This window comes from Lytechinus variegatus, chromosome 7 (assembly GCF_018143015.1).
Source record: "Lytechinus variegatus isolate NC3 chromosome 7, Lvar_3.0, whole genome shotgun sequence".
In the NCBI taxonomy this organism is placed as follows: Eukaryota; Metazoa; Echinodermata; class Echinoidea; order Temnopleuroida; family Toxopneustidae; genus Lytechinus; species Lytechinus variegatus.
The window spans coordinates 44,261,854-44,289,490 of NC_054746.1; the positions used below are offsets into that span (position 1 = coordinate 44,261,854).

A 27,637-nucleotide genomic window follows, 5' to 3' on the forward strand; every position below is an offset into this window, starting at 1 on the left:
CTTTAAACGTTTCCAATGGCTGTTTAAAATCGATTGACCAGACACACAACTTGTCCGGACACTCAACTGGGTAAATTTAATACTTGCTTTTCTTTTTAATTTGGTGGGGGGATGAAAAAGGATAAAATATCATGACTATTGTCTAAAGAGTTGAAATATATTAGTTTTAAAATATACTAGCTACCTTTTAATCTATCTTGCTGTAGCAAGTTACTGGTGTGTTTTGTCAAACGTGTATCAATCAGAAATGATTATTTACGTCTGGGACCGACCTTTAGCGTCACCATCCGAAAGACGTGACCAGGGCTCAAACCTCTGCATCAGGTTACTGGTGAAATATTAAAGGACTATTTCAATGATTGCTGCATGTGATGGAAAAAAATGGAATAAAATAATATACACACATGCCTTTTTCTTCATTCATGTATCTCTGTTATCTTGAAGCAGGGAAGTCTCTTAAATCAATTATAACTGCTTTTCAAGAGTACCATGTACATTATGAACAAAACATTTGTCTAAACAATTTGTGCCTACTCAAAATAGTGTATTACAACTGAATGGGCTAAAGGGATCAGCTAATTTGAAAACTTACATCACTACGAATGATGATTGATTGGAACACCAAGCAAGATTTACTTTTGACCAATCCAATGCAAGATTCATTTGAAATAACGTTTTATAATTGAATTGAATCACATCAATTTTACATGTAAACAAAATTAATCAAAAACAATATTCTAATAATAAAATGCATTTTATTATTGTTTCACAGCAAAATACAAATCATTTACTTTTAAAATATAGAGCTACAAGGTACAATCATCACAAAAGTGAAAGACACAACAATTTATAGTCAAGGTTTTGTAAGTTTCGACATATAGTCTTTACAAGGTGATGAATATAGGCTAGGAAAACATGGTCCAATGCAATTTTGAAACTTTCAGCCAGATATATAGCCATATTTACAATTAATAATGCATTGAGGATTTTTCAATGAACAATTCTCTCATAAAGATGAGATGCGTAAAACTTTCTCAAGTCGATAATATCATCTGTAATAATAACTATGAAAATAATAGACGTCAATTATACAGCGTCATCTATTTAGAAATAATCTATTCTGAGGTGCACTATTATAACTACCAACTGAAGGCTTCAGTACAAGCTGCCAATCAGAATCTCCATGCTGCAAATACAAGGAATTAATCCTGTTGGGTACCCATCTATAACATACTAGGTTTACAGATTGCTATCAACTTGTTGCTTACCTAAACTAGATAGAACAAAATGACACAGAATAGAAGAATACTTTATACAGGCAGCAACCCTAAATGTTGACCTACTCCAAAAGATGGTGGAATATGGATTACTCCCATAAAAAAAAGTCATTCTGCCAAGTTGCCTCATATGAACCCTAATCCTTCAAGAATCAAATATGGGGCATCACTTTTTTTTTTTAAAGAATACTGAAAATGTATTGGATTCACATACTCTATTGCAAAACATATGACCAGCAGTATAGAAATGGCTTATAAACATATCTAGCCTCAAGGTGGTTATAGAAGAGATTAAGAGTAATCTAAAAAAAAAGGATGTAAAATAAACCTGCCATATCATTAGCTTCCCTAGGAGGCAATAACATCATGACACAATTTCAATTAATATTTTCCATATGGCACAACGATCAAAAGCAATCAATCATACATGATTGGCAATTCTAGTAGCTATACATATGAACTTATACCGTACTCGTTCATCAAATATAATTTATATCATTCGCTATTCTTTTACTATTCTGACTTAACACAATTACATTTTTTTTAAATCTGACACCAATATCAAGTAATGATATTGTAGATAAGATTGATCTATTCTTAAAGAGTTGATATATTATTTTTATTTGTAGAAATACGTAATTAAATCAATTTTGAACATATCAGTTAACTACTCTTATAATACAAAATATCAAGGTGATTTCGAGTCCAATTCATCTGCTAAAACTTTAAATTTACATTCTTCCACTACTAAAAAACACATTTTGAATAAGTACTTCATTAAAAATCTATACAAAGTGTAGTACCCAAGAGTAAAAAATTTGCAGCCATGTTGAAAATCACCAGTAAATTTACCTTCATGAGAATACGCATATGAATGTAAAAACGCACACCAATTTACTGCTACAAATTATCTTGAATTCGAGGTTGCATGAAATTTAGTTATATAGTGAAAACACATGTTAAATCTTTCACAATATTCATATAACATATCTTGTGACAAACACTACATAAACAATGTTTCTTATGTTGTTGCATTATTTATTTCAAGTTTGTGTACTAAAAATTTATTTCAAAGTTAGAACTTTGCCTATTGCATGGAGAGAAATTCTGATATTTCCACTGTGTTGCCAATATCATATCATGACTTCAATCATTATTTCCTTCTAATCTTTTTTTTTGTCAAATTGAAAATAAGAATTCACAATCATGCTCTCATCAGAGTTTTATTTGTATGCTTGTGCTTTTATATCAACTTAATTCAAGTGTGCTTCAGATTGTGTTTGAATATAACAAAATAACAGAAAATACAGCCAATATCTTAAACAATCCTTGAAAACATACAAACAAGATAAGTTTGACAAAATTAAGAGAACAACTGAAAACACGCTTCATTATAGACAATCACAATTATCAGCTACCATAAAGAAAATGAATGACTGTAAAACTTTTCAGCACACAACTTCAATTTGCAAATACTAACGCTTACCCAGTATTTTACTATGTGTACTGACTTTCAAGGATTCCTAAATAGTCACTGATAAGGAATTTAGACTTCAGCAAGGTGTACCGCTGAGTGCTGTTGTCATTTACAGATTGACATTAAAACCTACCTAATGATTTTAACCCACTTTGTGACCTTTAATTCATTCTCGGATGCATCTGATCTGCAGTGTAGAGTAGTAGTATAGTGACCTTTCAGACCAAGTTTGTATAAATATTTTCTGACGTCACGTGTTATGAAGAGAAATGCGATTAGACATGTACTACTATCAAGTTATTCTATAGTAATGATAATATTGCATTAATTTTGCGAACAAAAAGACCTGTTTTTACACATGCCACTGTATGTACACTATTACTAGCGTACTTCAAACATATAGTACATAGTTATGATATCTTAAACCAGCAATCAAATAAATGAGACTTTGGATTTTATTTTGTATTTCAGTTCTTTCCTCCAAACCTAAATCAGCCCAAATAAAATATAAATCAATAAGAAATTCATACAATTACAATTTCACATCTTTATTCAAACCAATTTAATTGATTATTTATCTACAATATTATTACATCTCACTCAAACAAATACAAACATTTATGAAAAAATTGGTCTTGGAGATAAATATTTGTAATTGTGGATCATAAATGTGTGTCAGTAAACATAGTCTGTTCTTTAGTATAGCTGTATGGTTGGCTGATATGAGTCATAGCATCATCTTCAAACTGTGGAAGAAAATGGAAAGAAAGAGAAACATTTAATGAAATGGATTACAAGAGCTCGTAAAAAAACATATTGGAAAAATAATGAAAGAAAGACCAAACTCTAGGATAATATAATGATAGAGAAGTCATAACTCGATTTACTTTCTTGATAAAATGACTGAATACTTAGGATTAAAATGACAGTCATCTTAATCTGTGGAATCACTTATCTTTAAGCACCTAGAATGAACATCAAAGTTCATTCAAAGGACCTGAGCAGGCAAAACTATAAATGCAGAAAACAAGCCATTTGAAGATATCTGACCCTAAAATTGAGACCCACTTGTTTTGGCTCTTTACATCAACACTCCCAATCAACTGAAAAGGTCAATGTGAAAGGCATTTTGTCCCCAAGACATATCACTTCAGAACGAAGCAATGAAAATAAATTAACACTGTTGCCAATCAAATCAAACATAGAAAGGATTAAATATGAACATAATTGATGTAAACTTACTAAGCTAACCATGCCTGAATCCATCTTCGGAGGAAGAGGTGTAGTATTATCCCAAGCAGCTACACCATCATCATCATCAAGGTATTTAAGAGAGTTCTTATCCATGACTTCGGATGTTCTACTAGTAGGACGGGGCGGTGACGGTGCAGGGAATGCTGGGTTATAATATGTATTGTGTAAGCTGTGCATACTAGAATGTCGACTGATGGCCTGAGGGATTGGATCCTACAATGAAATCATAATAAAGTAATGAATGGAATATCAAACAAATGAAGAAGACAAATTGAAATGCTGTACAGGAGATGAAGACATTGACATATTACACATGGAAGGTGATTATTACCAAATCTCTACTTGCTCCAGTATTACTATTAGAGCATTTTTAATGCAAACAAGTTTGCCCCTTGAGAACGCAGTCTTTGGTTACTCTCATACATCTCTTATCAAAATGGGTTCACAAATGAACAAAAATTCAGAGGTTGTTTTTCAAGATATCTTCTTCAAATGAAGTCTATGTTGTCCAGACCAAAAAGAAGGTATGGTCAAGTCAAAATGTACTAATATAAGTGTATTAACATAAGCATCAAATACACCCAAAATGTCCATCATATACTTTACAAAGGAAATATATTCTTGGGTCATATTCTGTTTCTGTGAACATACACTCACATAAAAAAACAAGAATTGGTTTTTAATAGGAAAATCCTTTGTGAATTTAGTTATCATTTAGTTGCACTTGTAAGGTTTTTTCTATCTCATGACAGGTTCTTACCAGTATACTCTCTGATTCTGGATATCTGGGTAACATAGAAGAGAAGGTGAAGTTATGAGCTTTCCTCTGTCTTGGCGGTAGAGGAGTCCTCTCTCTTGCATAAGGCTTGCGTGTTCCGGTGCGACTCAGGACAATGGCGATGAGGATGAAGATGATGACCACGCCCAGTAAGACCATGATAGCAATGAACCATACAGAGCTATACCACTGGGTTTGGGCATCTGGTTGAGGTCCACCAGTAGCTAGAATTAAAAGCAAACAGATTTAATTGATGTATTTCTGTCTTCACATGCAATACTGCTTGTACAGATTGAGCATTGTTTGTTCCTGATTTGCCCTTTATTTTTTTGAACACTTTTTTACACATCAACCTTATACGATTATTAAAAATCAGAAATGTAAGAAAATGTTTGAAAAATATATATAACATATCGTTGCACGCAATACGAACCATCCTCTCTGCGCACTTCTATGCGAAAGTTACTTTTGCAGAAAACGCATTTAAAGAAAAGGTTTTTTTTAAACCAGCAATAAGTGCACCTACTAGGAGAGCAAATTATCTACCAGTGTCTTTGTTAAAAAGTTCAGGTTCCAAAGTTTCATCCCGTATCTTTATATTTTCTTGAAGTTAATTATTTATGCCACAGTGGGCAACGTAACAGAGAGGACGGTTCGTGGAATAGATACAGTGCGCTTGACTTTCACATCGAAGTGCTCAGAGAGGACGGTTCGTGGTGCGTGCGACGACATAGTATGGTAACATCAATAATATTAGCAATGATCATTAAGTAATAATAATAGAGACTTACATGGAGGCTGATATATGATTGTAGGATAGGATACACTGCCCGTCGATGTAACACAACTCACTATGAATTCATATTCTGAAACAGGAAGAGACATAGAGAGAAAGGACACTGATTTTTTTTCACATCGAATTAGTATGATATACATTAGAAACAATCACGAAGTTTGTGTACATCGTATTGTCACCACATTGATACATATAGCAATATTCAATATGTTTGGAGTCGACAGTTAATTGATGTAGACTCTCAGATCTGCAATCTTCTCCAATATACTGGGAATTCAATCAAGGCAGATTTCTGACTTCCATGAGGAGACAAACTATGATTGGCTCAACGTAAAATCTCTCAATCAAAGTTCTTGAAACCCTCAAATTTTTTGTTTACAACATATCACTTAACAAATCTAGACTACTGAACGACTACTTCTTTTTATCCCATATTTCATTGAGAAGTCAAACACCTAGACAACAGTTTCTTATATAAAAATTTTCTTAATATGAGAAATATCAGAATCCTGATTCAAGCTGTTCATACAAATATTCCAGAACACTAATGTATTTTTTTTCCTTGAATCAAGGCCAATTCCACTGCAGTTGCCCCTTGTATTACCATTCTATGTACCACTAACAAAAAAGACTGAAATGCTTTCTCTGCTCACCTGTATCTTTTAGAGGCCTTGTAACTGTAGTAGCTATCCCACTGTAGACGGTATCACCATTCTCTACTAAGATATACTCTCTGAGCATACTATTGAGTACAAAGCTCTGAGCCCAGTTGACTGTGATTAGACTGTTATTAGTGTTGCTACTGATGGAAGGTTTGCTACTGCTCACAAACACAGGCACTGAAGGTATTCACAAAATATAATACAGAAAAGAAATTCTTTGTTATTTATTTTTATCAAGCAAAAATCAATGTTGTCAAGAAAGAAACATAAAGCTCAAGGTCAAGAAGGGAATAATTGACTTTGTGAAGGCTTAGGAAATCTGAATCGTTTGGCCCTACCAACAAATACAAAATGTGAGTTCAAAAGTAAAGTCCTGAAAATATTTTTCAAAATTTAAACCAAACCCCCAAACAAACAAGCAATGCAGCATCATGTACTTCACAGAAAGTGAAAATAAATGACAGGATATATCAGACTTTGAACCCTAGGCTATATGGCAACATTAGAGAAGAAACTATACCTTGATGTTTTGAAAAAAAATGATGGTAGACAGTTATGTATTATGATAATCATTCTTAAATTAAAATGTATATTTCTAGGATTTTACAATGCATATTTGTAATTCGAATAAACATATAAAAATATACCGGTATAGAGGATTGATATCCTATACTCACATGCTGAAAGTGTACTTTCTTGAACTGGAGATGACTCCACCCGACCAGCATCATTAAAAGCTACTACCACAAATTCATAACGGGTATAGGGTCTCAGACCAGTGACATTATGAATGAGTGCCAGGTCCTTATCAATAGAACTGTAGTCCTCAAAGGGACAGGTCTGCTCAAAAGGCTGGGTTGTGAGAGGACAACCTGATCGGAAGAGCAACTGAAACCTACAAGAAAGGGAGATGGAATATTAAGATTCATGATTCAGAAACCCATGCAATATGGGAAACAAGAATGGTAAAGAAAGGATCTTGCTTGATTGATGAATAATATGAAAGAGTCTGCCAGGCTACAGACCTACAATAGTCAATACTTCTTCACTAAAGCATATCTTCAATATGGTTTGGTCTTTTCTTCTCTCTCTAAAAAAGGACAATACACTAGAATGTGAAAGAAGTAAATATCAAATAAAGGAGGTAACAGTATCTAAGGGGGAAGGGGTGCACCAAACACATACAGACAACCATTCGGTGTATTAAAATGCATGTCTGATATCACTTTGTTGCAAGACCAGAAAATTTTTTGAGGCATAAAGATTTATTACAGTAAATTATTTTGGAGTTAAATAATTCTATCTCAATACTTAGCATGCTGCCATCTAAAAGCAGGCAATCCTTGAACAAAGAATACGAGAATTAATAAATTCAGTAGTGAAAGTAATGATTAGATACAATTACCATAAAAACAAAAGTATAATTCAACATACTTAGTAATAATTCCATTAGTGTTTGTTGGGTAATCCCAGCTCAGTTGGATCCATGTAGAATCAGTTTGAAGTACAACGGGAGAATCCAGTCCACTTGGTGCCATCTGAATGGTTGTCACGGTAACCGCATCACTGGTAGTACATCCCCCTGATGTACAAGCCTCTACTGAGTAGGAGTAGGTGGTGTATGGGAGGAGATCAGAATCCCTATAGCTGGTTAGTGTTGTCTGGCTTAGCTGAAAGATAAAGCAACATGGGATGAAATAAATGATCACGCTCAAACCTAAAAAAAAAGCATTTAAATAAAACCCTATTATTTTAATCCTAATATAAATGATTACCTCAGATGTGGTAGAACGAAAGGCTTTGACAAGAAATATTGTGAGCACAGGACAAAAGGTGCTCCTTCACATTCAAGCTTGACGTTCTGCCCTTCTGAATAATCCTTTCAACTTGTGGTAAACCTCGTCTATTCTACAATGATCTATGAAATATAAAATTATATAATATACTACAAGCAGATATATTAAGAAGAATATATCTTCACTTCCCCATTTTTAACTGTGAGTATATTTTGAAGACATTACAAGATCACTAATAATAATAATAGTCAGTTCTTGTATAGCACATAACACATTATGAATAACGTTTATGTGCGCTTCCAGAGGATATTATTACCCCGGCTGTAGCTCAAGCAGCTTTCACGCGCTCAAGGAATTAATTCCTGCCAGGTACCCATTCACCTCACCTGGGTTGAGTGCAGCACAATGAGGATTAATTTCTTGCTGAAGGAAACTACGCCATGGCTGGGATTTGAACCCATGACCCTCTGTTTCAATGCTCCACTAGACCGAGGTACGCACGTATATATATATATATTATCAGTTCTCTCAGAATGTTAAGACAGGTTTTTCAAAATAGCAAGAATAAGTTCCAACCAGCAACACTTACCACAGTCCCATTCCTGTAGATGACATATCTTTGGATGGCTCCATTTGGCTGACTTGGTTCTTGAATAGTCAGGCTTAGACTTGTTGCTTCTAGTTCAGACACCAGAGGTGGCAAGAGACCCTAGTAGAGAAAGGAAATCACACACATGACACAAATCATTTCATACCACTCTTAGACAATGTGATCAATATTTAGCATGAATCTGTAATGTCTAGTCATGCTTGCAGATTTTAGACCTTTTATCACGCCTTGCATGACGCAACATTAATGATCGTTTCTCAAAGTACTATAAATGACTTGACCTTTGGAAGATAGCACTTGTCCTATTTACAAGCAATTTTGCTGTAGTCATTAGGCATGGACATCAATCTCTTGACTCAATGTTCATGTCAATCAACACAGAAATATAGGACTCACATGAGACCCATGTATGACTTGCATGAGAGGTGTTATTTTGGATTAAAATCCTAACCATATAACTAGAAGGTAAAAAGAAAAAAAGATTTACTTTGTACACCTGTGCAGATGTACCTCACCAAACAAACATCATGCTTCCTTAATTACTTAACTTGATATCGCAAGCTCTTGGTAGCAATATGAAAATAAGTATTTTATATTGTGATGGCTGAAAGGATCTTAACTTTATGTGTTTATCAGAATAAAGTAAAACATTATCATACCTGTGGTGGTGCTTCCAGCATCCTGACAGAGGCCCAGGGACTGGATGCAACTCCTACAGAGTTGAAGGATACTACCAAGTACTCATATGTTTCATCAGGTATCAGTGATGGATCCATGTCTACATACTCCCTCAGGGTAGTGTTTATCAACAAGGATGGGTCAGATCTCCTTCCTGTCATGCGATCCACACTCCTCCGGTAGAGTTCATAGCCAAGGATGATGCCATTCTCATTACTTGGTGCATTCCAAACTGCCCGGATACCACTTGCAATGCCAAGGTTGTCGGCCAAAGGTTCCAGAGAAGGAGCTACCTGATCACTAGGAGTATGCTCAAAGGTTCTTGCTTCCACACTATCACTTAGAGCACAACCTGAAGTGGTGCAAGCTTCTACACGGATCTCATACAAGGTGTAGAAGTCCAAGCCCCGGATGTCAAAGCTAAATAGCCTTCCAGCGTAGACAATATTGTTGTCTACATAGAGGGTGTAGTTTTGGATTTCACCATTAGGAAATGCTGGAGGCTGCCAAGTGGCACTGATGATTTGTGAAGAAAAAGGGGTGACAAATGGTGGACTCAAACCAGCTGGTGAGGATGAAGAAGTAGTAATTATGGCTGCATCACTTATAGCATGACCCCGGCTGTTGAAGGCTGTGATGACATAGGAGTACTGCTGACCTGGGGTTAGTCCTAATCCACCATCACCAAAATCCTGGTACCTTTGGGCATCACCATCATATACTAGTTTTCCATCTCTACGTAACTCATAGCGTGATATGATGCCATTGGGTTCATTGGGTTCAGACCAGCTTGCTTCAATGGCTGTAGCACTAAGAACCCTCAACAATGGTGGATTCATTCCTATAGGGGGTGCTTCAAATGGACGAGCTAAAGCCTCTGGACTGTCAGTACAACCACCAGAAGTACAAGCTTCAAGGACAAATGTGTACTCCTGGTGTGCAATCAGACCACTGATGGTAGTAGAAAGACCTAAACCACTGTATCGTACCTCATCATCAACCTTTAGACGGTACTGTACAATCTCACCACTAGCAATGGAAGGTACTGTCCAGTTGACCATGATCTGACTAGAGCTGATAGCGACTGGACTTGGTGGATCAACAAATGTGGGAGCTGTCTCTAAAGTTCTGATGGAGGTGGCTGAGCTTGTGGTGCAGCCACCCTGGGTACATACTGTGATGGTATAAACATATATGGTGAATGCCTGAAGATTCATATCTGTAAACTGGAATCCATAATCTGCCTCAAAACTGAAAGGAGTGCTACTATTCCTCTGCAGTCGATACCCAGTGATGATGCCGTTACTTTCTGTGGGAGGTGTCCATCCAATAACAAGTGATCCGGGAGTATTGGTGATGTGATTAACAGTGGGAGGTGCCACACCAAGAGGAGCAGCCTGGTCAGTCTCTACCTGGACCCAGTCACTGTCTACAGAACCCTGAGAGTTGATGGATCGAATGCGATACTCATAGATACGATATGGTTGCAAAGAATTATCAACGAAGGTGTAGTCTTCGGCATCAGTGTTGTACTCAGAATGAATGACGACTGTAACTGTGAAGGCACTATCATCTGTGTTCCTCTTCCTTCTCTCTGTTGAAGCAGGTCTTGCTGATCTTCTAATAACATCATACTGGGTGATAGCCCCATTAGGATCTACAGGTGCCTTCCAGTTCAGGACAACTGCTGTTGAATTCACAAAGCCAAGGGTAGGTGGAGCTTGATTAGCAGGGGCTACTTCAGCAGTCCTTACAGTCTGTGGATTGCCTCTTCCACAACCAACACTGGTACATGCTTCTAGAACAACCACATACTCAGTGTAAGGAGTCAATCTCCTAAAGAGATATTCTCTTGTGAGTCCAGTATATATTGGTGCAATGAGGTACTCATCCTCATATATGAAGTAATTGGTTATGACACCGTTTGGTTGTCCAGGTTCATCCCACCTCAATAACAGAGCTAAACCATTGGACTGTTGCTCTACTGAGAACTGTCCAATGTCACCTGGAACACCTTGAAGAGTTGTAACAGGACCCCAAGGACCACTCGTCTCTCCTGCACCATTGATAGCAACAATGCGAACCTGGTATGATGTGAAAGGTAACAGGCCATAAAATGTGGTTTGAAGGACAGTGGCTTCTACTGTTGCTGCTACTACAACGGCAGGTGTGGCTGTGGGGTCATTTGGTCGTTCTTGGTACTCAATGCGGTAGTAGGCAATGATACCATTCGGTGAAGTGGGTGGTGACCATGTGCCTTGCACTGCATATGGACTGACAGCTACAAGATTTGGTGCAGCGATACCTATGGGAACAGATTCTTGAGTTCTAATGGATGCCCACGGACTGTCTGTGGTTCCTTGTGAATTTTGTGCTCTTACTCTGTATTCATAGAGATTAAATGCAGCCAATCCCCCTCCTGCATTCACAAAACTCTGCTCTGTTTCAGTAAGAAACACAAGAAGTTCCTGAGTTGTTCCATACTGCCTACGATACACAAAGTATTGTTGGATGATACCATTTGGTTTAGCAGGGGGTTCCCAGGAGACTTCTACTACACTTGGTCCTGTGGATACTAAGGTTGGGGCACCCTGTTCCTCTGGTGGTGCTTCAAAGGTCCTTGCATAAGCTCTTGGTCCTACTCCACATCCAGTATCAATGCAAACCTGAACTCTCATATCATACTGGGTGTATGGTGTCAAGTTCTCCACTTCTAGAGTTGTGTCATCTGAGGATACCAATCTTCTTTCATCCGGAGTTCCACTAAGGATAACAATACCATATTGTCTGATGACACCATTAGGAACAGTCGGCTGAGTCCACACTGCTCGGATTGACCTTGCAGATAGCACTGTCAGTGTTGGTGGTGGTATACCCTCTGGTGTAAGGAACGGTGTCTGTGCTACATGGATGGTGCTATTTGATTGTCCTGCAATTGTCAAAGCTGACACCACATACTCATACCTGGTGTTAGGTGTTAAGCCAGTGTCAACATACATCAAAACAGAATTGTTGCCAGCGTAGACAAGTTCACTATTGCGGTAAAGGATGTAAGAAGTGATGATTCCATTTGGCTGTGAAGGCTCAAACCAATATAATTCTAGGATTGTTGAACTAACTACAACATGAGTTGGTTGTGCAAGACCTGCAAGACAAAAATAAGACAATGATAAAAAGAATATATCATAATTCTAATGTAACAAACAGAGCTGAATTTATCAAACACAAAGCAGTTCTATGAATGAATATATGGTATAAACCCATCATTATTCAGTGAGAGTGAACACATATGAATTAGTGTACTTTTTCCTCATTGCTGAAAATTCTGAAAACTGATAAAACACAAAAAGTCATAAAGTCATATTTGGAAGAGAGAAACTACAGATTCAAAATGTAAAAAGATGAATCAACAATAATTATTATGATGATGAAGAGGAGGATAATGACACATGCTGATTAAGATTATGACAATGCTGCTGCTGATGATGATGATGATAATTAAATGATGATGATGAAAATAATCAAATTGTAAATGGTACTCATGATTATGACAGCATTGAAAATTGCGATGAAGGTAGTGATAAAGCTGATTATGATGATGTTGAGGAAACTAATGAAAATCAAATAGTTGAGACAATCCAACAACATAAATGGAGACCCACCTTGTGGTGCATCTTGCATTGTCCTTACTGATACTGGATCACTCAGTGAACATCCAGCTGATGTACAGGCTTCAAGTCTGTACTCATACACCGTGTAAGGATCCAAGTCTGTAAAACAAAATTCACAATAACTTCATAAATGATATGTCATGTAATTATTAATGGTGTTTCACACCACCTGTACATATACTTGAAACTTGTTCTTCGGTCGTACACACAAGTATTAATTTAATTTGAATTTCTGTAATACATATACCAACCAATCAAAATATTTTCAGAACTACACTGAAAAATAATTACACTTTGCCTATTCCATAAAAGTGCATAAAATATCTGGTCTGGTGCCATATAAACCACATCTTACCTGTTTTTCTGAACATTATTGGTATGTAAAATAGTTTATATTCGTAGCTCATACATAGATATTCAAGAGAACAGTCGCTGAGCTAGTGCTATGAGTGTTTTTGGATGGTATGTGCGCTCTTCAAATCTACACAATTACTATTATTACATTACTCTGGCAAACAATCAAATAATTCATCAATGAAGCCTGCAAATATCATCTGATTCTCTTTTTTTAATCAATCATACCCACCTGTATGAGTGAATTGAAAATCTTCCGGTCCACCTTGATAGATAGGTTCTGTCACACCTGTTAGAAGGATACTGTACCCCTGTATTACCCCATTAGGAAGACCAGGCTCCTGCCATGAGATCTGAATGCTATCAGAACTAAGAGCAGCTAGGAGAGGGTTAAACAAATTCCCAGGGGGTGCCTGAAGGGTAGCTGCTACCACCTGTCATGGTCATATAAAAAAACAAATGGTTGACACAATTAATGATACATATATGATATGTTCTTGATATTCCTCTATCACTTACCATACTCGAGAACCACACAAAATTTGTTTCTATGTTCTATAAGTGTGAGCACCAGTGTGTAGAATTACATAATGCAAACAAGAAATAACATAGATCCACTGTGACCTGAACTGACAGCAATAACCCCCCAAAAAGCATTATCCTAATCTAAAACTAAACGAAAGCTTAACATACTTACCAATGAATTATACATGAGTGATAATATGCATAACATGATTAAACATGAAAAACCATGAATAATAAACAAATGAAATATTAATAAAAAGGAAAAATGAAGAAATAAGAAGCATTATCAGTTGTTTGCGGTTTGTTGACTTACCGGTTGGCTAGCAGCACATCCAACTCTAGTACAAGCACTTAATATATAGGAGTAATGTTGGAATGGTTGTATGCCTGTATTATCATTATGAGATGTATCTGCTCCTCTGTATATTTCAATACCATCTCTTCTCAAGATGTATGTTACAATTATACCTGAGAAAGAAACAAAACAGAAATATATCATAAATATCATGAAGACTTCACTTGATAAGATTATCAAGAGCAGAATATAAGTGGAACAATCACTTCTTTAAAGGTCAATGCAAAATATGCTATCATGAGCTATTGAGTCCAACATTGGCCATTACATCATAGTCACATCAACTCCTCAATGACAAAATCTATTATATTATTATAAAATACATACTATCAGCATTTTTCAGTCTGTTTTATTGGTGTGACTTTTAGCATTCCACAGAAATATTCATCAAGCCACGTCTGAACACCACACATCTTACAGGGGTTTATAGCTTTGTGAACAAGCTGTAAGTCGGGAGCCACTTTTTATCTTACCATTCGGTTGTTGAGGTGGATCCCATGCTAGCTGGATAGTATCCAGTACATCCATCTCAACAGACCATTCAGGAGACTGGACCTGAGATGGTATGTCTTCATCTGTGGTAGCATTAGAAAGACCACTGTTTGAGCTTCCTGCTGCATTGATAGCTGAGATTAGGTACTCATACCTTGTATAGGGGGATAAACCTTGATCTGTGAATAGATAAAGCAAATGGAAAACGTGTCAATGGAATACTGAACGAAATATACAGATATCAGACTGTAAAAAAGCCAATGGAGACATGTAAAGGTGTAATTGACAGGTCTCTTACAATCCATCAACCCATCTACACAGCAAAGCAACTACATTCCTTTAATCTATAGAAGATACAAGGTAAATAATATCATTACGATATCTGTAGCTGAGGGGCCATATAGTTCTGACATCATTCAAGGAATATATCATGCCAGTACCCATTTGGTCTTCTTTGCAAACCCTTACCTGAGTCAAGTGGTCTCAATGCACAGCCTACTCTGACTATTATACAGGAGACTCATTTGTTGATCAAAGTTGATCAGGGTCTGTAACTGCAGACTAGTACAGATTTACCTCAACAAGGTTGAGTAGTGTTAATGACTTCCTTGCTAAAGGAAATAAACCTCATAGATGGATTCAAACACATGATCCTCTGTTTCATAGGAAAGAGAAATGACCTCTAGATTACAACACCCCCATAGACAGTGATACCGTGTTTACACATTGACTCGGCTCGGGTGTTGAATCCGCGAGCCGGGTTGAACACTGCGAAGAAGGGATCAGAGATCGCGTTTATACGTACACATAAAAAGGCGAGTTCAACACGGCTCGCGGATCTCGAACGGAAGAAGAATTATGACGTCGCAAATTAAACGCGGGAAATTCACCGCCGGAATCGAATCTTGTCCGTGCGAACAACAACAATGCCAAAAGTGAAAGCGCGCGCAGTGACCTGGTCAAGAGAGTTCGACACGGCTTTCTGTTTACACACGAAAAAATTGCCGAGTCTGACTCGGCTCGCGGGTTGAAACCTACGATTTTGGCGGATCAAAAAAGCTGTGTTCGACACGGCTCGCGGATCACACTGATCGCGTTTACACAGCATAAAATTGCCGTGTTGAGCACGGCTCGCGTGTCGAACCCCCGAGCCGTGTCACTGTGTAAACACGGTATATATGGATAGAAGTCAAACTAAGCTGGATTTCCAAAGATAACTTTAGTTTCTCAGACACCAGTCTAGGGCTGCGTTTATGCGACCTCGACCCAGAATCATGATTTGAATCACAATTTGAATCATGATTCAAAACAGCAGCATGAATCACGATCCGACAGAATCAGCGTTTATACGACCATCTTTCTAACGCTGTTTCTCCCTGAATTCGGGCCGATCCAGTGCGCATCACAGTGCGCAGTTTGACCCAGGAAGTATAGGTCAACATTTTCGCACGTGTTTCTAACTTCACGTCGGCTGCTAGATTTTTGCTGCCGCCGGAGCTAACGAGCAAACGTTTGTGCAAGTGCAACGCTTACTCGGCTTCCGAAAAATAAATCTTTTACTTCCAGAATTCCGTGTATTGTACCTCATATTGTTTTTGATCGGGAACCAGAAGGGGTCATTATCCTCCCTCCCACCTCCCGATCGATTTTTCTTGTCTATGATGGTCCTGTACTGGGCACGAATTCTGTTAATTTTGTCTCGACAGGCGGTGCCACATCTCCGTTGAAATCCCTCCCTCGCAAGCGCCGCTGAAAGGGATCGTCTTATTTCTGTGAATCCCGGTAAGGGATGCTTGTGCTTCAGGCTGAGCCCAAAGCACAAGCAGAGCCCTGAGTTAATTCATCGTCGATCAGTCCAATTTGTGCCTTTGGAACTTGAAGAAATGATTGATGAAAACAATGAAATATACAAATGACGCTACAGTACAACCCCGGGGGTACAATACACAGAATGATAATTCCTAAATGCTGGCAATACTGCTACACGAAAATTAACCTGCACGAAAATTAACCTGCACGAAACACAGCGCGCGCCTTTGAGTCGAACCCGGAAGAAGCACGACACAATGACGTCATAGAATCATGATTCAAATCACGATATCGTTTATACGACCTTTTTCGTTCGTGATTCTACAGAAACGTCTTTCCAAACGCCCCTTTTTTCGTGTTTCATGTTTGTGATTCTAATCATGATTATATTCAATTTCGACTAAACGCAATCGTGATTCTGCAGAATCGTGATTTGAATCATGATTCTAATCATGATTCTAGGGTAAAAAAGTGTCGAATAAACGCACCCTAGGAATTACTTACCAAGATAGGAGTATATATTTGGTCCTGTAGTATAGATAGAGATTAGAGCAGAAGGACACAGACCGTTAGAACCACTGGGAGTACCAGGATTACTAGGTGATGAAGTGATGTAGGCGGCATCAACCGAGTAGCATGTGTGTATGTTGGTATCAAAGTCACACCTGTTGGAAGATGAATGTAATTACATCACTGAATGAAAAAAAATCTTAGATATTTTGTAAATTCTGCTAAGTGCAATATTGTCTAAATTTACCATTAATGGTTTATGACCTTTGCAGCGATTAAAATCAAAATCACGAAAATAACTTTATCATGACTCCAACTACCACCATCTGTACTACTACAACACAACAATATCAATGATTCACGTCGGATTATTGATAAGTGATGTCATGCCAAAGAAGGCTACTGAAGTGGTGATAGACAGATTCTCATTGCCACAACAGCATACTTATGTGCTTCTCCAACTACTACTATTTTAAGTACAAAAATGATTATTAAAATGACAACAAGTAATCATTACAATGATGATAATGATAAAGACACTAATAAAGATCTACTTTCTTTAATTTTAATTTAATTTTCATACAGCCCACATATCCATCATTTTATTGTTATAAATCCTACCTGTCACAGAATGAAGATACAGCCTGACTGATTGGACAGACCGTTCCAATCCCACAATGCCCCTGAGCTGATGAACTCCGATCAGCACAGACCCTTGAACCAGGTTGATAACCAACTTCATTACAGCATGCCTGAGATGGAGAGATCCTCTGAGATCCGCAACATTGGTCGTTTGATAGCTGTCTAGCATCAGGGGTGTCGTATGTATAGGTCTGTCAAAGATACAGAGGTTATAGGCAAATGAATCTTCATAACTTACAAAATTAATGAAATGTATAGGGACATAAAAGCCATATGAAAGTCTTACTTATATAAAACTTAAGTATTTTTAATACAAAGTAATTTTACATGTCTAATTTTCTTACAAAATCCTAATTATCAGACAGAAAAGTATACTCATTATAACTATTCCATATACTTCAAAAACATATGTAATATCATAATAAAATTTTTTAATACATTACACTGTTTGATAAAAAAGAAAAATCTTACTAAAATCTACCATTCACAAACATGGAAATTTAAAGCAGATAACAAGCAATAATAGTCTTTTATACAAGTCCCATTGGCATTTCTTATCTTTTAACCAAACCGAAATTTCAATGTCTTTTATTTCTTATATGACTGCAATAGACAAAAGGTCAACACAATAATATCCTCATTCCTGACATACCTCAGCTACACCAGTCTCACTTGTGCAACACAATGATGTTGTCATATTAACATACTCCGTACCACAGCAAACATTCCCTTCTATTGGTAGATATGCCACACCCATGTCTCTCTCGGAGCAGCAGGTCATTGTAGCAGACACCATGATCCCACCACAACACTGACCACTCATCCCATCAGCAAACTGACCTGTACAAGAATATCATACAAAAACAAATGGTCAACATCAAATTACACAATGACATTATATCCTAAATTAAAGGTCAAAGTCGCCAAGCTTAAACAAATTTTTGGAGGAATCTGTTTCTGATTACTGTTTTGAACAATAAAATATGAATTTTCGTTTTTTCGATATCACAGAACATGAAAATTGTCCTTGATTCACCTTTTAATCTCAGTTTTACCCTGAAAGGGCATTGCTTAGGCATACATTCAAGCCTTCGTATGAAATCATCTCCTGTAACATGTTAAAACCAATCATCAGTTCTCATATTGCCCTTTGGTTGTATATTCTTCCCCTAAAACAAATCATAAAAAAATATCTCTGTATCAGAAAAAGTCTACATCCATTACACAGTCGCTATTTGCAATTTAAGCAAATCTTGGTCACCTCAACCCCCCCCCCCCCCCCCTTCTTCCATCTCTGCCTCTAAATGACTTTGAAAATGTTAGTGGGTGTTGAAAGTGGATTTGAATCTAGCTCTGATTTTTACAAATTCATTGGTTTTATAATTTATTAATATAAAAATATATATTTTTACAAACTAGGACTACACGAACAAAAATAGAATAGAAGGCAAGAAGTCAATACAGAGCTAAACTACTCCAATTCTGGTTTGATGTAGTTGAATCATCCCAAGATAATATAGGAATGTATGGTACAGAGTGATGACATGTACAGCAATGGAAATCTATTATACAAAGTGCTTGAAACAAAATGCATAAATCAAATCAGCACCAATATTACAAAAGAAATGGTTGATTTCAAGTCATGCCACTATTACAAAAAAAAAATGTAATTTTTTATTCTCGCAGGACAGTTGATTGTAAAGGTTGCAAAACTTTTAAAAAAAATTTGTGAAAGTGGGAAAGTCATTAAGACAACAAAAGACAGAATATTATTAGGACATCTAATAGAGTGAGGATAAAATGCAAGATATGATAACACAAAAGATAGTAAAGAAATAACTAAAAAGCCATAGATAAACTCACAGATATGAAAGATTTAACAAATTGGAAATACAGAATAACAATTCAACATCTATATGAAGAGCAAAATTATATGAAAATAAGGTTGCATACGGAAAGAGCATAATTGAAAAATAAAAGATCATCAAAAAAGACAAAAACGTAATGAAAATGCTACCATATGTGATCAAATCTAGGGGGGGGGGGGAATTGAGACTCTGAGAAACTGTATATCTTGGTGATTCATATAAAAAAGTGTATGGGATTTTAAACAATTTATATTACATGTCATCTAAAACATTCATATATTTAGCAAACTAAAATTTGTGTCTAACAAAACATAACAAGTGGAATTGGTGTTTTTTTCAATTCTCATAGAAATATGGATGAATATATATTTTGTGGTCATGTACTTATCCTCAGCATGACAAAAGTGTCAACAAAATTAAAATGAATGCTTATATATCACTTCAATAAAGAATAGATAATGACAGAAACTCAAGCATAACATAACAGAAACTACTATATGCTCGTTTCAAATAAAGGAGCAGTCAAGAACACATCAATCAATCATGACAATGTCTGAGATTACCTTGCACTATGATTCCTAAATGAAAACAAAATTAGTAAGAAATGGAGTTACATGTCAAACAGCTCAGTAAAACCATCAATAACCCACATACTTAATAGTATACAGTTATGTGAGAAGAGGGGGTTACATCACAGGTTACATAATGATTGCAAGAGTACAAGGGTTATCTAGTGAAGAAAGAAATCATGTAGTAGAAAGTTTGAGTTATTAAGTGATCCAAGATTTAAATTGGTCATGGTTTATTTTACCCTCATAAGAATGGAAGACGTTACTGCAACAAAGACCTTGACTCCTGTCATAAAACTCTCCTGTAAATAAATGTTGGTGCGTTTATTATCATCTTACGAAAACAATAAAATGTACTATAACTACAATATCATGTCAGATCTTTAACAATATAAGTACAAGCAGCAATATTATCATTTGTATGTCTTATCTTTCAGATGTGTATATCCTTGGCTGGGCGTTTTATCTAACAAACAAAGTCTGTATAGAAAACGTTCCACATGCCAAACATGATATTGTTAACAGTCATTTTCAACATTCCAGGTATATTGTCAAGTACTCACTTATCTTTTATTACGAGAGAAATTTTGACATTCATATGCTTTATATTTTCTTTACAAAAAACAGGCCAAAAGCATGATTATTGAACCCAATTGGTGCATTTGTCAGAATGATATGCTCCAAAATGCACCAGGAAAATATTATGTTACTTTTTACATCTAATACAACTTGACACAAATTCATTACCATTTCTATGAAAATAGAGTATCATTTAACATTGTAACTTGTAAGAATCTTGATATTATCTTACCTGCACAACAGATCTGAGGACCACTTGAATCATATGGTACACCAGCACAGCAGGCATCACCTGATCCTACAGCTACCCTATCCTCATCTGGGTCAGGACAACAGATCTGACCAGGGAACACCTGGACATACTGACCATTACAACACTCATAGTTGACCTGTTCACTGTGGAACTGACCACCACAGCAGATGAACGGTGTGGATGCATTGACCGGTGCCATCAGGTAGTTAGTATCACAGCATTGGTAGTCTGGCTGAGTGTCGTGTAGTATGCCATCACAACAGGCCTGTCAACACAGTAATGATTAAGCATCTCTGAATCACCATCTCACTGCATACCATGATAAATTGGATGCTCAACACGTGTCAGCATACCATAATCCCTCATATGGCTATTTCTGACATTTCTCAACATCATCAAAAGAGACCTTATTCACACTGAGAAATCTCAATAGCTACAAATTTAAAGCAAGTAAAAGTTACTGATCTAATTTCATAACAAACAATATGAAATAAATGGTAATCAAATCCACGATTAGGCTACATTATTGCAGAGCAGTTAGAGACGTCTGATAGAGGTACGCATTAGGTATGAAACAAGCAAGCATAATCATAGTTGTTATGATAAAAAATATGTTCTATTTATATGGTGCAGCTACTATAATTGCATATACTCTATTGCGCTTGATACGTGGTATCATATTATTAATATCATTACCCCGGTTATAGCTGAGCCGCCATAAAGGCACTAAAGCATTCAAGGAATAAATCCTACCGGGTACCCATTCACCTCACCTGGGTCAAGTGCAGCACAATGTGTGTAAATTTCTTGCTGAAGGAAAACACACTATGGCTGGGATTTGAACCCACGTCCCTCTGATTGAAAGATGAGAGTCATAGCCACTAGACCATGATGCCCCTATAATATATTTCTGCATATATCAATCATTTTTCATCATAACTTGTTAATATGGACAGAGAATTTATGGGTGATAAATCATATGAAATTATACAAGTTGACATGTACTCATGTAGGAATGTGCTATTCATTTATTAAAACAAGATTTTAAAATGAAGTAAGTTTATACTGACCTGTAGCCCTGAGTAGCACTGGCTGCCACAGACACTCTCTGAACGTAAACATTCCACATAGCCACAGCTTGAATCACTGCCATCTGAAGGTGTGCTAGGTCTGTAATGATACAGAGATATATGAAAGGAAACTTTATTATTCATCATTAAAGATTAAAACCTATGATACATGAACCGATAAGTCTTTGTCAACCACACTACCTTCTTACATTTCTTCATTATTTCAGCAACAAAGATCTACATACTCTCTTCGTTCTACTGCTGCTCCTTCCTATGTAATTCCAAAGTCCAGAAAACAGGCCGGTTTCAACTCCTTTCAATCTCTTGCCCCCTGTCTTTGGAACAAACTCCCTCCATCTCTTCGAAACCTCTCTTCTCTTAACCTCTTCAAAACACATCTCAAAACACACTTATACACCATAAACCTTAACTTGTCTTATGCAATCAACAGCGCTTTGTATCCTCTGGAAAAAGCGCTACATAAATCCAATTATTATGATAATTATTAAACAAAAATAAAACAGGATGTGTCCTATGGAGAGCAGAGAAAGCAAGAAATGAATAAACATTCCTCTATCACAGAAATGATGTCAACATTAGAAAGTAATGTTTCCCTCCTACTTCCCTCAATCAGCCTTACCAATCAGCACTATGAACACTAAACTCTATGTCATGGGACCCAAAGTACAATTGATCGCAAACACATTTTTATGATGGATTGCATTGACTACAATGTACAGTTAATCATGAAAATCAATTGATAGATCAGTCGTCAAGCTTTGTGTTTTGGGACCCAAGAGACTTTCCAGTTTGTACGAATCATTACCTATCTGAACAAGGTTGATATTCCCTCCGCTGTATCTCATATCCTAGGATGATTCCATTTGGTGATGCAGGGGAGGCCCAAGATACCTCCATAGCTCTAGGACCTAGCACACGTAGGTTAGGAGCAGTGACCCCGGCTGGCGGAATCTCAAGGGTCGTTACCACGGTAATGTTACTCAACAGACAATCGTATACTGTGCATACCTCAACCTGAGTGTGTAGAAAGGGAACATAAAATAGAATATGGCAAAAAGCCAAGACAAATATAGCCCTTAATCATATAAATCTTTCCAAATTTGTCCCATAAAACTAGATATCAACCATTTTTTTTTTCTTTACTTACTTGCAATTTCTTTATGAAAGAATTTAGCATTCAACTGTAGCTATGGCCTTTTAGAGAGATGGAAAGTTTGGCTTTGGGATGACTAAGATTAATTTTACTCTTAATTTTGAATAAAGCTTTTGACTAACAAAATAACTGATGAATTAAACATCTAATTGTTTTTATCTCATTTGACCTTCATATACCATATATTACACATATAAATTGAAATTGAACCTGTTTGAGAATAAGGACTTTAGTTTGAATGATATTCACCTGTATAGAGTAGACAGTGTAAGGTTGTAGACCAGCCATGATGTAGAGTAATTGATTGCTCTCCACACTACCATGAGGTTGACCATCTAGATAGATCACATACTGTGTGATCTCACCATTTGGCTGATCCGGTGGTAACCACATCACATTGACTGCTGATGGGCTTAGAACACTGATCAGGGGAGCAGCAAAACCTTCAGGAGCTACAAGGCAAGAGAGATAAGCATCAACATGTTTAGATGTAATACATACAACCCTGCTCTTAAAATACAGCTTAAAAGAAAGGAAAATTCTTAGTACAATTAAATAAAATGAATGTGAAGTGCTTTTGTGAGCAATAAGAGAGAAGGAGGGTCCACAAAAAGTAAAAGTTGGGGTAGTGTATAATTGTATTATCAGACATCATGGACTGTGCAGGTACTGTGATTCAGTTTCCCTGGAAACAGACATAAAAAAAAATGATTTTTTAAGAGAAGGTGGTGGGTCCCATAGAGAGTAGTGTTTATCAAAAATGTGCAAAAACAATATCTACAAATAATCAAGTATTTTTTTTTCTTTTAATACCAACCTCCATCTAATGTCTGAGTCACAGCTGGGAGACTGGTGATGTTGAACGCTCCATTGAAGATGACTTGTCGGAACTCGTACTCTGTGTTTGGCATTAGTGAGGTTAAGAGTTCACCTGACACACTGGGGTCATAGGTCAATTCAAACTGTCTAGAAGGAGAGCTCACCAAGATGAAGTAGTTTACAACATCACCCTGAAGCTCTAGTAAAGCTGGATTTAGAGGAAAAAAAGTGAAAAGATGTAAAATATTTAAAGGAACTTCTGATGTAAGAAGGTAATTGAAAGCCACATTTGGGGAGCATTCCATGAAACAATAAGTGATTTTCAATGGAAACTTTTTTCCAAGATACCATACTAAATACCTGCTTCTGATTGGCTGAAAGCAAATTAGTCAGTAAAATCTCTGACAAAAATCTCCATGAAATGCTTCCCTAGTACAGAGGGAATTATACATTACACAAATAAAGTGAGAAGAAATATCACCTAAAATACAATAGAGTAATTCAACAGCTTAGTTCAAATAAACAGTCAGAGCAAATGCAGAATTCAAAGGCTTGATTTGTTAACCTTGCCCCCCCCCCTCCTTCCAGTAATTTGTTTGTTGAAATACGGAGAACAATTCTTCATATGACTTATATATACGAAAATGCATATCATGAAATTTACAAGCCCATGAATATGAATTTACAAGCCCATGAATATGAATTGAAAAAAAGTTGTTAGAAGGGCTTTATTAGTCACATTTAATTCAATCTTGTGATTTTAGAGCATCAATCATATTTGGTCTACATCACAAAAACGGCAAAATGAAATACCCGGTAATGAACTTACAAGGAGTTGTCCAATTGAGTAAGACTGAAATATGGTCCATTGCCACAGCAGTGATTGTTCCTGCTACAGTTGGTTGACCAGCTAAGGTTGTGACCTCATCAGAAGGGTCAGAGGTCACTGACCCAATGTCATTGTAGACAGTGATTCGATAGATGTATGTGGTGAATGTAGACAATCCAAAGTCCTGGAATGTTGTATCATCTCCAGCATAGATGAACTCCCAGAAGTTCAGTCCTTGAACTGGACCTACTCAATAAAGAACAATAATTATAATACTGATGTAACGAGGCCTAGAAAGCAACCATAGTTATCACAAAGTGCACCATAAGAAAAAATACACCTAAAGAGATTTAATTCAAAAGAAGCCGATCTTTTTTTAAATTACTGCTTACAAATATTTGTAGTGAATTTGAAGTCCATCAAATTCAGGAGAAATTTTAGAAGGTTAGACAGCTTAGTGGGTAGAGCATTGGTCTTGAAATCCAGTAACCCACCGATTTCCAGTTGGTGTGCTAGCGGCTTTCTTAGTATAATCATCAACATCATGACTTGAACTTAACAAAAAGACAGGAAATGCAATCAACTTTGTATTCATTGGATCATGACATCATGTATAACTTTACAAATAGTTTAATGAAACAGCCATTCTGTATCAGATTTCAGTAATATGCAATAAATGTCTTGAGGTAAAATAAGTGTTTAATCTATACACGTACCTGTACTCAGTGGCTGTCTAAGCTTCTGTCTGTGGAGTTCATAACGGATGTTAGGTCCATTTGGTCTACTAGGAGGAGACCAGATGACAGAGATGTAAGTCTGTGTGATAGCATCACCTCTAGGAGACATCTGCCCAAACGGTAGGGTGGGGTCGGTCCTCACCGAGGTGGGATTACTTTGTGTGCATCCTCCTGCAGTACATGCCTCAATGGTCACTGTGAAAGCACATTAATACAATGTAAAGTGATTCATTACAGACACAAGCTTTAACTTCACATTACATACATTACTTTAATTAACTCTAACATAATAGGAAAGGACCTATGATACTATTATCATAATATTTATATAGCAATTTGATGAAGCATGCACATCTGACCCATGTAGAGCATTGTGGCCCAGTGGATTAGTCTTCTGACTTTGAAACAGAGGGTTGTGATTTCGAATCCCAGTCATGGCGTAATTTCCTTCAGCAAGAAATTCATCCACATTGTGCTGCACTCAACCCAGGTGAGGTGAATGGGTACCTGGCAGGAATTTATTCCTTGAAATGCCACCACGCTGTAAAAGGTTGCGGGGCTAAAGCCAGGATAATGATATCCAAGTCCTTTGGAAGTGCATAGGGACGTTATGACATAATGTATATGCGCTGTACAAGAACTGCATTGTCATTATTATTATGTATGAGAGACCTCACTAAATGATTTCTTTTCCAGTTGGTAGTTACTCTTTTGATTACCCATGGACATAACCTTGCAGTGAAACAAAACAATCAAATAATCATACAGGACTCACCTGAGTATTCAGTATAAGGAACCAGGTTGTAGACAGTGTATGATGTGAGGTTGGTCTGGTCTAGGTAGATTCTAGGATCAGGCATCCTGATAGTATAACTCAAGATCTCTCCATTACTCTGAGCTGGTTCTTCCCAAGAGACCATCACTGAATCAGGTCCAAGGACTGTCACTGATGGCTCACGTACACCACCAGGAGCTAAACAAATAAAAATAGATATCGATTTGGAAATACTAAATTTAATAAAGTTCATATACCTTAACATTTTCAAATTTCCCAGACTTTCCATGAATTTTCTCAGAAGAAAATTGAACATTTCTATGACTATTAGATCTGAGAGATCTAAGGGCTATTTCATGTGAGTTTTCTTCTAATCAAGCAAAGTTAATTACACAAATGAATGATATATTATGACATTCCATGATTTTTTTTCTTTACTGGAACAGAGGAATTCCCTGACTTTCTATTATGTCTTCTCTCTAGAAAGAGTATTTTGAACTTCTAGAAGTTAGCTTTGTGCTTTGAGATGTTCAAATTCTTCATTCAGAGCCCATTATTCCTACAGATAAACTTACGAGCTTCCTTTGTGATGACACTGGCCCACTGGCTAGTAGAGCTCCCAGCAGCATTGGTCACCCGGACCCTGTATTCATACGCTGTGTAAGGTGTGATGGCAGCAGATAGATCTAAGTAGACTCTAGGAGCACCAGGAGCTACAGAGACCACTGAGAAGATAGCAGTGAAACCTTGATGACGACGTTCAATCTGGTAACCTGTTAGGATACCATTAGGCATGGATGGGGGTGACCATGACAGCTGGACAGAGGTAGGCGTAGGGGAAGAGAGTAACGGAGGTGACTGACCCGTAGGTGCTGAAGGAGAGAAAAAAAGTAATCAGTTACCTGTATGTTAAATCAAACCTGGCTGAAACTCATAGCTAAAGCCTCTTAATCGTGATACAGAAGACCTACAGGTAATAAAAAGGCATTAAATTGAACTAAATTATTATCAATAAAAAACAAAAGTTTGAATCCAGTATGCAAATTTAACTTTTTGCTATGTCCAGCTGTATTCAAGTTAAGAATTGCAATTTTTATTAAGTACGGATGAGATTCAAATGTGTTTGTTTGAATTCTACTGTGTCTGTCAAATTAAAAAAGAAATAGATAAGCATTTCTTAATGTTTGAAGAATTTGACTGGACCAGGTGATTAAAAAATACTACTCTCTTTATTCAGGGGTGCCTCATATCCCATCAAATATGAACTCAAAATGTTGA

At 36.8% G+C, this 27,637-nt stretch overlaps 1 protein-coding gene across 1 annotated transcript in view; it reads right to left on the reverse strand.

Moving 5' to 3' along the window:
- Positions 1–3,119: 3,119 nt before the first annotated feature.
- Positions 3,120–27,637, reverse strand: part of LOC121419414 (usherin-like) — a 69,413-nt gene continuing 44,895 nt past the window's right edge. The window contains exons 40-65 of the mRNA XM_041613871.1: positions 26,935–27,231; positions 26,360–26,557; positions 25,564–25,779; positions 24,848–25,093; positions 24,017–24,226; positions 23,449–23,651; positions 22,852–23,060; positions 22,026–22,125; positions 20,935–21,220; positions 20,366–20,425; positions 18,339–18,526; positions 17,666–17,877; positions 17,039–17,199; positions 14,707–14,904; positions 14,192–14,346; positions 13,586–13,787; positions 12,991–13,098; positions 9,310–12,473; positions 8,630–8,749; positions 7,679–7,914; positions 6,922–7,139; positions 6,236–6,421; positions 5,578–5,652; positions 4,769–5,010; positions 3,997–4,221; positions 3,120–3,500 (exon numbers count right to left, since the gene is read on the reverse strand). Coding sequence (XP_041469805.1) covers positions 3,417–3,500; positions 3,997–4,221; positions 4,769–5,010; positions 5,578–5,652; positions 6,236–6,421; positions 6,922–7,139; positions 7,679–7,914; positions 8,630–8,749; positions 9,310–12,473; positions 12,991–13,098; positions 13,586–13,787; positions 14,192–14,346; positions 14,707–14,904; positions 17,039–17,199; positions 17,666–17,877; positions 18,339–18,526; positions 20,366–20,425; positions 20,935–21,220; positions 22,026–22,125; positions 22,852–23,060; positions 23,449–23,651; positions 24,017–24,226; positions 24,848–25,093; positions 25,564–25,779; positions 26,360–26,557; positions 26,935–27,231 — 7,799 coding nt within the window. The 3' untranslated portion in view covers positions 3,120–3,416. The remainder of the gene's footprint in view (positions 3,501–3,996; positions 4,222–4,768; positions 5,011–5,577; positions 5,653–6,235; positions 6,422–6,921; positions 7,140–7,678; positions 7,915–8,629; positions 8,750–9,309; positions 12,474–12,990; positions 13,099–13,585; positions 13,788–14,191; positions 14,347–14,706; positions 14,905–17,038; positions 17,200–17,665; positions 17,878–18,338; positions 18,527–20,365; positions 20,426–20,934; positions 21,221–22,025; positions 22,126–22,851; positions 23,061–23,448; positions 23,652–24,016; positions 24,227–24,847; positions 25,094–25,563; positions 25,780–26,359; positions 26,558–26,934; positions 27,232–27,637) is intronic.